At 28.2% G+C, this 13,471-nt stretch overlaps 1 protein-coding gene and 1 long non-coding RNA gene across 2 annotated transcripts in view; one reads left to right on the top strand and one right to left on the bottom strand.

Moving 5' to 3' along the window:
• Positions 1 to 7,706: 7,706 nt before the first annotated feature.
• On the top strand, positions 7,707 to 8,352 carry LOC107884267. The gene is made up of 3 exons (XR_001679808.2): positions 7,707 to 7,892; positions 7,977 to 8,162; positions 8,252 to 8,352. It is a non-coding gene; the product is annotated as an uncharacterized LOC107884267 (long non-coding RNA).
• Positions 8,353 to 9,301: 949 nt separating this feature from the next.
• LOC100162759 (TBC1 domain family member 19) overlaps positions 9,302 to 13,471 on the bottom strand; it is a 13,879-nt gene continuing 9,709 nt past the window's right edge. Inside the window, exons 9-12 of the mRNA XM_016805983.2 lie at positions 11,957 to 12,110; positions 10,496 to 10,697; positions 9,974 to 10,160; positions 9,302 to 9,590 (exon numbers count right to left, since the gene is read on the bottom strand). Coding sequence (XP_016661472.1) covers positions 9,513 to 9,590; positions 9,974 to 10,160; positions 10,496 to 10,697; positions 11,957 to 12,110 — 621 coding nt within the window. The 3' untranslated portion in view covers positions 9,302 to 9,512. The remainder of the gene's footprint in view (positions 9,591 to 9,973; positions 10,161 to 10,495; positions 10,698 to 11,956; positions 12,111 to 13,471) is intronic.

Consider the following 13,471-nt stretch of genomic DNA (forward strand, 5'->3'; position numbering starts at 1 on the left):
AGTAGAAAAAACTCTCACGCCTCGCAAAGTTATCTGATTTTTTTTAGAAAGATATACACTTCTTACCTTTGTATAGGGCGCATTCGCATTTTGGATTTTCAAAATATTTCTAAACCATATTGTTACAGCGTCCTGGTGGAACTGGAAAATTTACGCCGTAGGACCACTGGAATATGGCCGAGAACAATATCGGTTTCAAGCCTTGAATATTACCATTTGTGTATGCTGTATAAAGCAAACGTTTATAAGATGAGATTGCCTTTCCCATAGAGGAACGTTTCGAGTTGCTACAACTTTACAAGAACCATCAATCAGGACTACGATGAATAAAGTACTTATAAATGCACGAAGCATCGAAATATTCCCTCTGTCGAACACATCTCACTCAATGTTTTCTTGGTTAGTTTCATATTCGTTAAGTCTTTGGTACATAATACCAAGGCGGGGCAAGTTAATGATTTTTTTTAACTCAGTTAAGTTAAGTTAATATGCACCAATAACAAAAAGTTAAAAGTTAAAAGTTAATTTAACTATAGGTTAACTCAGTTAAGTTAAAAGTTAATACACACTTTTTGTTAACTTTTTATTAAGTTAAAAAAAAGTTAATTAGTTTATACAATGCTAACATACTTAATTTTTTTCCAACCCAAAACTAAATTATAGACTATAGTGTTTATATCTTATACAGTGTTTCCATATTAGTTAAATTCGAATTATATACATTTTTTACTTTTAACAATTCACGGTAAATATTTTTTGACATGAAAATGAAATATACTGAAGTAGTGAAATATGATAAAATTAAAAAAAAAATAAATTAACTTAACTTACTTCTTGAAATGAAAAATTAATTCGTTAATTTCACGTTAATTAAAAAAGAGATTTAGTAAGTTAACAGTTAAGTTAATGAAAAGCCAAAATTAACTAGTTAAGTTAAAAAGTTAATATAAAATTAACTTATTAACTTAACTTTAACTTTTTAACACGTTAATGCCCAGCCTTGCATAATACATATCACTTAACCCATGCCTGAAAAAATAATTTATGTTGTATGTATATTTATAAGTTTTTTATGGTTCTACTTTAGACAATATGCATTCTTGAAGCTACGTGTAACTTCAATAATAATTTCAGCATTCCGAGATGACCTGAATGTCCATCTCTGGAAGGCTGAGAAGGCTTTCTATGCAACGGGCTTCCGAGTGTTAAACGATTTTAATTTACTATAGCATATCGTGTGAAGGATACGATTTCTCAGTTGTTTGACAATTTTTGAATTTCTTCGTTTACTTCAGGATGTTTTAATCCTCTACAACACGATGATAAGAATATCACCATACAAATCAATTAGTCGTGTAATTTATTATCGGGGTACTCATTCTGCTAATTAAAAACTGTAATAATTTTACGAAATGAAAAAATTATGAAATATAACTATTATATATGTACTGTGTATATCTTATATCTTATAATCGCATATATTTTGTACAAGTTATATATTTCTATTATAGCCAGATAAGTATTAAACTAGGTAGGTACCATAATATGCATACTAACCACAAAAATATTTGTTTGTAGTAGATACTTATAAATTATAGCTGTAGATATTAAAATTTGTAAAACATTCTAATTATTTAAAAATATGAAAAAATATATTACACAATGTGGATAAAATTTAATTTATTAATTTCACAAAAAATATCAAAAGACTATATTATTCATATTGTGTAATAAAACGTCGTTTTCACGAATTGTTTTTACTGTCATGAACATGTATAATGTAACTTGTATATAAGTATCTCTACTGACCGGAAAACGGAAAAAAAAGTCTCGGGGAAAAAAAGTTCCGGAAAAAAAGTCTCAAGGAAAAACTCTCGGGAAAAAAAAGTCATAGGGCAAAAAAAATTTTAATAATATTATTGATCAGGTACGATTCAATAACATTTTTTTTTATAATTTTATAATTTTATTATTAGCTATTATTTTTGTCTATTTATCTGTTTTGTATTTAGTATGTATTATAATATTATGATTATATGATTATTAGATATATAACTTTAAAAAATAGAATTTTTTTTAGTTAATATACGAATTTCGTAAATATATCATACTAATTGCAGACAAATTTCCAATTATTATTTTTCATATATTGTATTGCTTTATCAAATTTAAAACGAGCAAAAAAAACTGTTTATTAGCAAACAAATGTTGCAATATTTAAGTGGTGAAATCAGTAGAATATCATTTATACAGGCTGTTTCAAAAAAACTTATAAAAAAAAAACATTCATAATAATTTTAAAAATAACGATTGCTCTTTTTCAAGACACACATATTGTTAACCCCGCCTACCAATTTTTTGGGAGCTTGTCTTGAGTCCTAAAAAATTGGTGAAGGGAAATATTAGTATTTACAACTTACGTGGTTTTTATTGAAAGGAACTCTGAACGCAATTAGTATTATGACAACAAAGCTCGTGTTCACAATTGTTATGTTATAAATAATCTGAGCACACTGCAGTGCGCCAGGCCAAGTTCCAGCAATACAAGTGTATCTTTACACGAACCAATTTGCCCAGTTTTTCTAACATATATATCTCTGTTTTCTCTTAAGATAAACTTTTGAAATTTAAAACACAGATTAATCTCGAGTAGTTTAGGACGCTGTAAGTAAATGAGCCTTTAATATTGTGCAATTTCAAAATGGGAGGATTTCAAAATTTGTAAAATTGTTACTGACTCACTCACTGATCATCAAAATTATAAGACGTTTCCCGTATTATGTAGAAACTTGAAATTTGGCACAAATGTAGGTCTTACAGTGTAACTAAAGGGAAAAATCTATAAAATTGAATTTTTTCATAATTAATACCGCTTCAGTGAGTGTATTTCTAAACTAATTGATGGTTCGTTAATAGTTTTTACTTATATAAATAATTCCCAAGCACTAGATGAATTATTCGATATATAATAGTCAATAATAATAGTTAAAGAGATTTATTTTCCTCTTACATATACCTATAATCCATGTATGTGTATATAAGCTAAGATTTTAGTCTCATACAATATTTCAATGTACCTACGATTGATTAAAAATATAAGTATCCATAATATTATTCAGGTTAGGCTAGCCTAATAGCATTGTGTATATAAAAGATATAAGAATAAGATTGTATGTATGTTCCCACCATATGCTCTTTGTAGCATAAGACTGTATGGAAAATGTTAAATGACTAATAATAATAATAATATGACAATTTATAAATGTTTAACTGATAAAGATGTTACGATAGTACTACAGATGTAACGTTTATTATTGTGTATTTAGAGATTTTGGTAATAAACCGCATGAAGTATCTACTTAAATGAGAGATATCGTTAATAGTTCTTAATTTTCAATGATATACGATATAGGGGAGGTGATAGCTCCATTTCGACAGCATGTACATTTTCGATTTTTCCAATTTTGATATGTACAATATTTTGCGGATAATTTGCGTAATTTTGCGGACTAATTTTCAATTTTTGCAGACAAATAGTTTTTTAGCAAATCATAAAAAACAGATGACATGCTGGTGAAATGGTTCGAAAAATTAAAAAATTAACTTTCTCCACTTTTTATCATACCGTTATTTTGCGGATAAATCGCGCGACTTTGCGGACTTATTTTCATTTATTGCGGACAAATAGTTTTTTAACAAACTAAAAAAAACTGCAAAAAATTAAAAAACGATTTACTTCACTTTTTAGTTAGCTATTTTCTATTTTAGTTCTAGCTATTTTTAATGATGTCTAATTTTCATTGTAAAAATTAAAGGCCATAGAGGATTAAAATGGTGGTAAAAATTATGATGGTGTAATAAAAAGTGAAATAAGATTTTTTAAAGTTTTTTTTTAGTTTGCTAAAAAACTATTTGTCCTAAAAAATTTAAAATAAGTCCGCATAATCGTGCAATTTATCTGCAAAATAATGGTATACTAAAAAGTAGAGAAAGTTAATTTTTTAACTTTTCGAACCATTTGACTGAGCATGTCAGCGGTTTTTTATGACTTTCTAAAAACTGTTTGCCCCCAAAAATGAAAATTAGTCCGCAAAATTGTGTGATTTATCCGCAAAATGGTGGTATACTAAAAAGTGAAGTAAGTAGTTTTTTAATTTTTTGCAAAGTTTTTTAGCAAACTAAAAAAAAACGTTAACAAAATCGTATTTCATTTTTTATTATACCATCAAATTGTGGATAATTCATACAATTTGCAAACTAATTTTGTTCAATAAATATTTCGATTTACCATATTAAACCATAATTTTGAAAACTGATAAGGAACTTAATTTTTAATTTCTTTTTTTACAAGTTATTATTATTATGACTGTCAAAACCTACATAATAGTTTTTTTCAGTTTGTTTCGATATTTATCTGTATTTTTTTTAAACTTATCAATTAAAAAATAAATATATTACGTTAAAAAACCTTTTATTATTTTAATCCTCTATAGCCTTTTATTTTTACAATAAAAATTAAACATCATTAAGAATAACTAGAACTAAAATAGAAAATAGCTAACTAAAAAGTGAAGTAAGTAATTTTTTATTTTTTGCAGTTTTTTTAAGTTTGCTACAAAACTGTTTGTCCCCAAAAATTGAAAATAAGACTGCAAAATGGTGGTATACTAAAAAGTGAAGTACTTAAGTCGTTTTTAAATTTTTTGCAGTTTTTTTAGTTTGCTAAAAAACTATTTGTCCGCAAAATGGTGGTATACTAAAAAGTGAAGTAAGTAGCTTTTTAATTTTTCGCAAAGTTTTTTTTAGTTTGTTAAAAACTATTTGTCCGCAAAAAATGAAAATAAGTCGCCAAAATCGCGCGATTTATCCGCAAAATAATGGTATAATAAAAAGTAGAGAAAGTTAATTTTTTAATTTTTCGAACCATTTGACCAGCATGTCAGCTGTTTTTTTATGATTTTCTAAAATACTATTTGCCCGCAAAAAATGAAAATTAGTCCACGAAATTGCGCGATTTATCCGCAAAATGGTGGTATACTAAAAACTGAAGTAAGTCGTTTTTCAATTTTTTGCAAAGTTTTTTTAGTTTGCTAAAAAACTATTTGTCCGCAAAAATTGAAAACAAGTCCGCAAAATCGCGCGATTTATCCGCAAAATGGTGGTATACTAAAAAGTGAAGGAAGTCGTTTTTAATTTTTTGCAAAGTTTTTTTTAGTTTGCTAAAAAACTATTTGTCCGCAAAAAATGAAAATAAGTCCGCAAAATAGCGCGATTTTTCCGCAAAATAACGGTATGATAAAAAGTCGAGAAAGTTAATTTTTTAATTTTTCGAACCATTTGACCAGCATGTCAGCTGTTTTAATTTCTAACATGAAAAGTACCTACTGTATCAACGGTGAAGTCGAAATATGATAGTTTTATTTTTTTGCATTTAGTGATCAAACTATACTCGAAGACAATATCATATATTCACCTTAGCCAGTATACCTAGAAGTTACATAATTTATAATATTATGTGTCATAAATATAAAATGTTGTGTATGTTATATTTTCTCTGAGCTGAATAAAATATAGGTACACCCATTTTAATCGAGATATTTTTCTATATAAGTGTTTAAGCTTATGTTATCTAATGGAATTTAACTATCGAAAATGATTATTAATCGTTATAATTATGTAGTAGTATAACCAATTGATGTCATACTTTTAAAAATAATTTTTAGGTGCAAGTATTGGATAAATGTATTTATGTAAATGCGACTAAGTATTTTGTAAATATGTCTTTCATGTGTTATATATAAGCCGTAGAACAAGATTACATATATGCGATGTTGTATATAATATGAAAGTATCTATTTATGTATGAATTCTGTATATATCTGTGTATGGTAATAAATGATAATATAATATATATAGTATAGTATTATGTAAGTTTTATGATATGTTTAGATGTTTGTTATAATGAATATAATAATACTTTTTAAAATGTTGTGTTACACGGTGAAGCATGTAGAAATGCCGGTTAAACTGATAACATTTTCCTGCGATAAAGAGCTCAGGATATTATACACGTCATGTACACTTGTACACCACTTGTACTATACTCATGTTTATATGGGTGTATATGCTACAGAAAACGGTTGACTACATATATATATATTTCTGTATGTCGCCAGGTAAAGGAATATGCGAATGCAAACGAATATCTTTTAATTTTTTTTTCGAGTAATATGACGAAGTAATTTCTTTCACATAAACATGATACCTACCTGTGCTAAATCTCAGTGTACTGTTAGTGTATTTCTGGATGCACTTGCTTAAATGAATTATTTAATAGTATAAAATAGAGTAAGGTAAAAAAAACTGTAGACGTTTTTAATTAGTTAATTATATTAACGTTATTAATAATTATAACCATAAAAAAAATATATATTACATTGAATACATTTTTTATAAATTATTAAACACTATTACATTAAATACATTTTTTTTATAAATTATTAAAAATTTTCGATAGTAAACTGTATGACAGTGATTTTGACCTGCCCCATAAGCTGGTAATGTTGTCACATTTTAAACAAAAACTGTCAAATACCTCTGTATTGAAATTGTACCCATCATCCAATTGATTGTATTCATATCGAAGCTGCAAAAGTACTTCTGCTTGGGTGTGAGCAGCGATCACTTCACGCAATACGTTCATTGGAGTTGTTCCACTAAGGTTTCCCTATAAAATTAGTTATTTTTTTTTTTTTTATAACATAATATGTAAACTACTAAGAATGAAAAACATACCACATCTCGTGCCCTGACTATTTGCGACCTTTCTTCTTCACCGTACCGGAATCCCGACATATCGAACAAAACTAATACAGTTTGAAACTCTAGATTCCATCGTTCAAAAGTTTGTTCGGTAGCCATACACCACTGCGAAATTAGGTGGTCTCGTTCAGAATAATTTGCTGATGATAGATCTATTAGACTTTGATCAATATCAAGTAATATTGAGACTTCATTACCCATGTATACACTATGAAAAAAAATTTAAATATAAAATGTTAAATTGAATAAGGATGTGAATTACCGATCCTCGTCTAATTCATCGACTTGCGATTGTATATCAGTTGTGGTGTATATCGCTGCAGGTTCATCGGATGTAATAATTATGTGTGTGTGTCTGTGAGTAAATAAAGTAGTGGAGCGTTCACGACACGCACGTACAAGTCACTGACATGGTGTTGCGCGAGTAAACGGTAAATAATTTATGCTTATTTCTTTGTACTTTTTGTCAATCCTACCGTTGGACCCGATAATGCAAAAAGTCTTCTGAAAACTGATTTTAATTTGTTAATATGTCTACTTGAGATCTATCAGTCCATATTTTAAGATATAATTTAATTTTCGAATAATCAGCTTTTAAAATGTTGTACATTTTAAGTACTCAAACATAATTTATTCGAGTTTTGGAACAAATTTTTAAAAAAAAATGCCTAATCGAACTCATCAATAGACATAATAATGAATTCAAATCAGTTTTCAGAAGTCTTATAGCGTTAACAGGCCAATTGGGATGATTGACAAAATATTGATACATTTTGGTTGAAATAATTGTCTGTTTGAAATCCCCTTAACGAGTTAAAAAAATTATATTTTAAGTCCAAAAACATCATCTCGATTGTACTAAAATAAATATATTTTTATTATTTAAGCATTAAATGGTGATAATATTACTTCTGATCGTTACATATATGTTACGTCGAATGGAGTTGTCGAAGGCTTAGCATACTTATCAACTATTCCATTATTACTCTATGTTGGACGCAAAATAGCAGTTTCCGGTTTATTTTTTGCATCCGGAATATTGCAGCTTGCATTGTTAACAATACCACAAGGTACATATTATAATATAAAAGATAAATGTACACTTTTTTTTTAAATTCTTATACTAATAAATTCTTGTTTTTTTATTTTTTTAGAAAGTGCAAATTTTTTTATTATTTGTTGCTTTTCTTGGAAAATTTTGTGTGAGTGCAGTATTTTTAGTTAGTTTGTTTTATACATTAGAGTTATATCCAACTACAATAAGAAATACTGGCCTTGGAACATCATTGACTATTTCTCAAATAGGATCTGTTATTGCACCATATGTAGTAGAATTATTGGTAATAACTAATAGCTATAATGCTTGGTTTCTGTATTACTATGATTAATGACTAATGTTGTAATTAACTATTAATTTTATGTTATTTAGGGAGCTAAAGATTGGTACATTCCATGTACAGTGTGTGGAATGTTGGGCATTTTTGTTTCAAGTTTGGTTCTAATGTTGCCTGAAACAAAGGGAACAGTATTACCAGACAGGGGCGGCTCCAGAGCCTTGGTTAGGGGGGGCCAAGTTATAATTTCACAAAATCTTATAACAAAAAGAAAACAAACATTTTTATAACACAAATTCAAGTCGTCTATTTTTATTCCATTTACCCAGCAGGTACATCGTATCCACCGTCATACCTCTATGGCCCATATATTCCATATGACAATATTATAATAATTTGATATGCATTTATTTTAACAATATATATTTTTATAAATACGGGCGTTGGGGGGCCGCGGCCCCTAGGGCCCCCCTGGAGCCGCCCCTGTTACCAGATACTCTAGAAGATATGAAAATTACTAGTTCTGTTAAAGTTACCAATTGTTGTAACTTCTAGTTCTTTGACCATTATGTTTCTTTTATAAATTATTCTTCTGACAATATTGACTGGTTGATTACAATTATTATTTTGACAGTATAATATACTGTTGTTTTATTGGGGAATCACAGTTAAATGGGTTGAATATTGATGAGTATATAAGTATATAATTATTAAGAAAAATAAAAATTGAAAATGTTCAATGTTTTAAATGTTTAAATACAATGTTTAAAGTAATTTTGTAAATGATCTCAGTACCACAGATTATTTTTACCAAATTAAATCAAAGAAATTGTTCTAGTTAAGGTGTGATAGTTTATTTTTTGTATCTCAATTTAAATCTTTTATTTATGTTATAATTATTGTAAAAATGTTTGAATTTCAAATGCATCATTAAGTTCCTATAAATTTAGTAAAATATATTACGGTGATCAAGAGGTCTTGTATATAATAATTGATTGTTAAATTCTTAGTTACGAATATTTCAGTAGAAATTCATATATTCTGTTTCATATTTATGTTACCTTACCTGGCTATATTATGTTATTATTTTTAATATAAAATAATTATTACCAACCAATATTTATGTATGTTTATTGTTATTATGATATGTGTACTATTCAATTATTATAATTTTAGTTATTTGTAATGTTATGAACTAACCCCAGAAATAACTAATGCGAGTAGGTAAATGTTTTGATGTATACTTTGGTTTGGTCTGTTAATATATATTTTATAATTATTTTTTGTTTTATTTAGTTTTAATTATACATTGTTAGTTTAAAGTTGAACATTTATTTAACAAGTACTTATATCTGATTACATTTCAATTGGTCCTTTTAGTGCTAACTGTAGCAATGATATTACGTTTAATGATGATAAATCTTCCAGAATTAACTAAAAAAAAAAAATAATAAGCAATTAATATTTTATTCTATCTATTATAACAAGAGTAATTTCAGTAGAATGTTGATTATTTTACTAACCAGTAGGGAAGTAGATCACTTAAAAATATGAAAAACAATTATTTATGAATATTTAGTTGAATGATTCATAATGTCCTATTTAAAATAATAAATTATGATTCAAGAATAAACCTGAATAATACATTTAAAATTGAAACATAATATTATGTATAATTTATAACACTAATTTATTAGTAAATAATTTGTACATTTATTTTTACGTAGTTTCAATTAACCAAATGCTACTATAGTCTCAGTTTGAATAATCAACACTCTATTGTGGTATTAGTTAAACCCAACCTTAACAGTACTTACATCTACGTTTTGTAAAGTGTTTACTCGAAGCAGATTTTCTTTTCTGAAACTTAAAATCGCAACTGCCAAAAGTGACAATACTTCCAAGGAGTCGTAAGCTATAACCATGTCCCACAAGTTAAGTAATTGTTCTGAAAGTAAATGGCCACTGAATCCCTTCATGATCCATTTGAATACCACTCGGATACTGACAAGTAATAAAACATGAATTATTGATTGGTTTTTAAATATATTTATAGGATAATGTGGATTATGTCAATTAGCCATTAGGTAGATATATTCAGGCACTTATTTGAGAGAGGCGGTTCACGGACCCGTTTACAGTCAACCTTAGTATGTATCTCATAACCTAAAAGATAATAAAAAAAAAATTATAATCTACTATTACGATTTAAGATAGTATCAGTTAAATCGCTATAATGATTTACACTGAGTTAGATTTGGATTTGGACTAGGTATTCCTAAAAAAAATTAATCCCCCATATATGTGCCTGGATATATTGGGTACCTACATATACTTACGGGTGAATGTTGCGGCTCATAAAATGCGACCAAATCTTTGTTTCGTGTCTCTGTAAAAGCCGCTGGAACAAAATGCATAGTCCAAGTATGCTTTGCGGGTGTGAACTTATCTCATGCAATCTGAACCAATAACGGAGGTAGAATTCTCTGAACGTGTAGTACAATGGTACGGGGTCGTTGAACAAATAGCAAACGGGGGCAGCTAAACATTGACAACAAACGACGTTTCACTTTTTTAAAATATCTATTATATGGCATAGTTTCAAAAAGTTACACTTCTATCACACAGTGTTTGTGACGTTTGTGTTATACTTATAGATGAAAATAGATAATACTATTAATATTAATTGGTAATGACGTTAAAAATAATCACAGAGCAAAATTTACCAGGTGCGTCTAGGACGTTTTGGCCCTGTCATCGCCCGCCCGATTTAACGATTTTAACGATAAATAATTTGTATTATATCATATTATCATAATATTTGTCTCGTAACATATGTCATATACTATTACAGTATATTTTAAATAAAATTAAAAATGTTGTGTAGTAAAATTAGTTATACAAATTTGATCCTTTCCTATTGCACATCTATGGAACCATTATTCCAAATTTCAGTTTCGTACGTTTTGTAGTTTTTGAGATATAATGATGAATAAGTGAGTGGATGAGGGAGTGGTATTTCGATTTTATATACCTATGTATATATTTGTAAAAAAATTTTATGCAATATTTCTTCTACTTATAATAGTAATACAATATTATGTAGGGAACCAATGGCAACCCTTGAACCCTATAACAGAAAAATAACATTCCTTTTTCGTGAGCAGATATCAAAGTGTGAGCTACCTTTAGTGGTACTTATAGGGGTTGAAAAAATAACCAAAAAATACCCTCAAAGAAATTCAATTTAATTTAATTCAAAAGAAATCTTTTGATTTAACCATTGAGTAATAATAATAATAATAATAATAATAATAATATAATAATAATAATAATAATAATAATAATAATAATAATAATAACAATAATAATAATAATAATAATAATAATAATAATAACTATAATAACTTTGATTGAAAAAGGTCCAGTAATTTTTAAGTTTCTATCTAAAAACCAGACAGACAAACATCCATTATATTCTATTAAGGGTATAACTTTGATGAGCTCTCATGCACTTATGGAAAAGGGCTGAAGGACCACGATAACCATAAGCGTTTTCTACAGCGCTGTGTGACTATTATGACCCAAGACAAATAACAACATGTCATGTTATGGCCTATGGGTAGGTATGTAAACCTATAAGGTTTCTATTTCGTACGTTTGTTCGCGTTTTCGTTTCTAACCCTACCCAAGAACAATTTTGTGGTACTTTTTTATTCTTATGGAGTGGCCTAAATTGTTGGCTTACGTCACTGAAGAGGTTTTTTGCAATTTGCGCTTTTTATGATGATTGTCCTTACCAAACATTGTAAAACCATGGAAAGGTATAATTCCGTTAGGAGGATATATTGCTTTGATAGGTGGTTCACCCTTCAACGGCATAAGTATTGGATTGCTGGCCGAGTTGTTGAACACTGACAACACGTCAGTATCGCGAGTAAAACACAACATTATCTAAACACCAAACATGGGCATAAGAATATTACCTAGGTATGTAATTGACGGCCAATTATTTTATTAGGTAATTACTAATTAAGTACCTATATGTCCTATACGTATATGGTAGGTATACCAATGGTATAACCCATACGTATTAGGCCGTTGAGTAGTTAGTATAATAATTAATAACTAATAAGTAATCTAGTATATTATTATACTAAGGGTGTATTAAGGATTTTATCTGGGTGGAAGGATTTATATTTAAATATGGGGCTCGTGATAATTTGAGCGGGGGGATATCACCCCCTTAACACCAGAATACCTATATAGATTAAGTTTATATTTTAATGCTATATTGCTGTTACATAAATATATCATATAGTTATTTGGTATATAAACATTAAACATGATCAAATAAATATTAATATTAATTTATAATATTATTTATTAACATTTATATGACACAAAATCGAACATTCAATTTTTAGTCTCAACTCATGCAACAATTACTTCATCTGGCATAATTTTAATACCTACTTCAGTGATCGTTCAAAATATAAGACCCATTTACTCTATTCTTAGTTCTTAATTCTTAGATAGGTACCCATGTGATAGATCGTTCGGCTGGTTAGACTATAGACAAAGGTAGGTAACATATAATATACTATATAATAGAGTACCTACAAGGTAGGTAATTAGGTAAAATATATAACCTATATAATAAACATTATACACCAATAAATTAATTTAGAATATCCCATGTTATTTTCTCAGAATTGACATTGGGCATTTGAGCATTAATTATTATTTTTTGTTATTTGACTCGTCGTACAAATATTCAAACGCTTCCTACTACGGACGCTCATTTCTTTTCAACATAATAAAAATAGTTCAAGATACCTACTCCTCCGAGCGTCTATATATAGCGTTCTATACTCTAGTCCTGTCCTCATTTAAGAAGAAATATTTTTTTAAAAAAATGTTAAGGGATCTATCCTCTTCCTACCATTAATACGCAGCTTTTTTTTTTATTAGTTTTGATGCATTGGAGTATTGAACTAGGGCCATTGAATGTTTGTGGTGATTAAGGTTTGTTTGTGTGGTGGTGCGGGGGGATTATGGTTGATTTACGCAACTTATATACAGTATACTTATATTGTATATTAATATATATAAATGTATAATATAAAAGCACCTGATGTAAGACGTCTTCGAACACGAAGTATTGATCGTCGTTGCACGCTGTTTGTTTAATGTCTTTCATGATAAATTTGTCGATCAACATATCGAAGTGCAACACGCGTTGTTTTAATTCCGAGTAATGTTGTTCCTGAAAACAAATGTCCAACGTCCGTTACGTGGGTGGACAATATTTA

This window comes from Acyrthosiphon pisum, chromosome X (assembly GCF_005508785.2).
Source record: "Acyrthosiphon pisum isolate AL4f chromosome X, pea_aphid_22Mar2018_4r6ur, whole genome shotgun sequence".
NCBI classification, from domain to species: Eukaryota; Metazoa; Arthropoda; class Insecta; order Hemiptera; family Aphididae; genus Acyrthosiphon; species Acyrthosiphon pisum.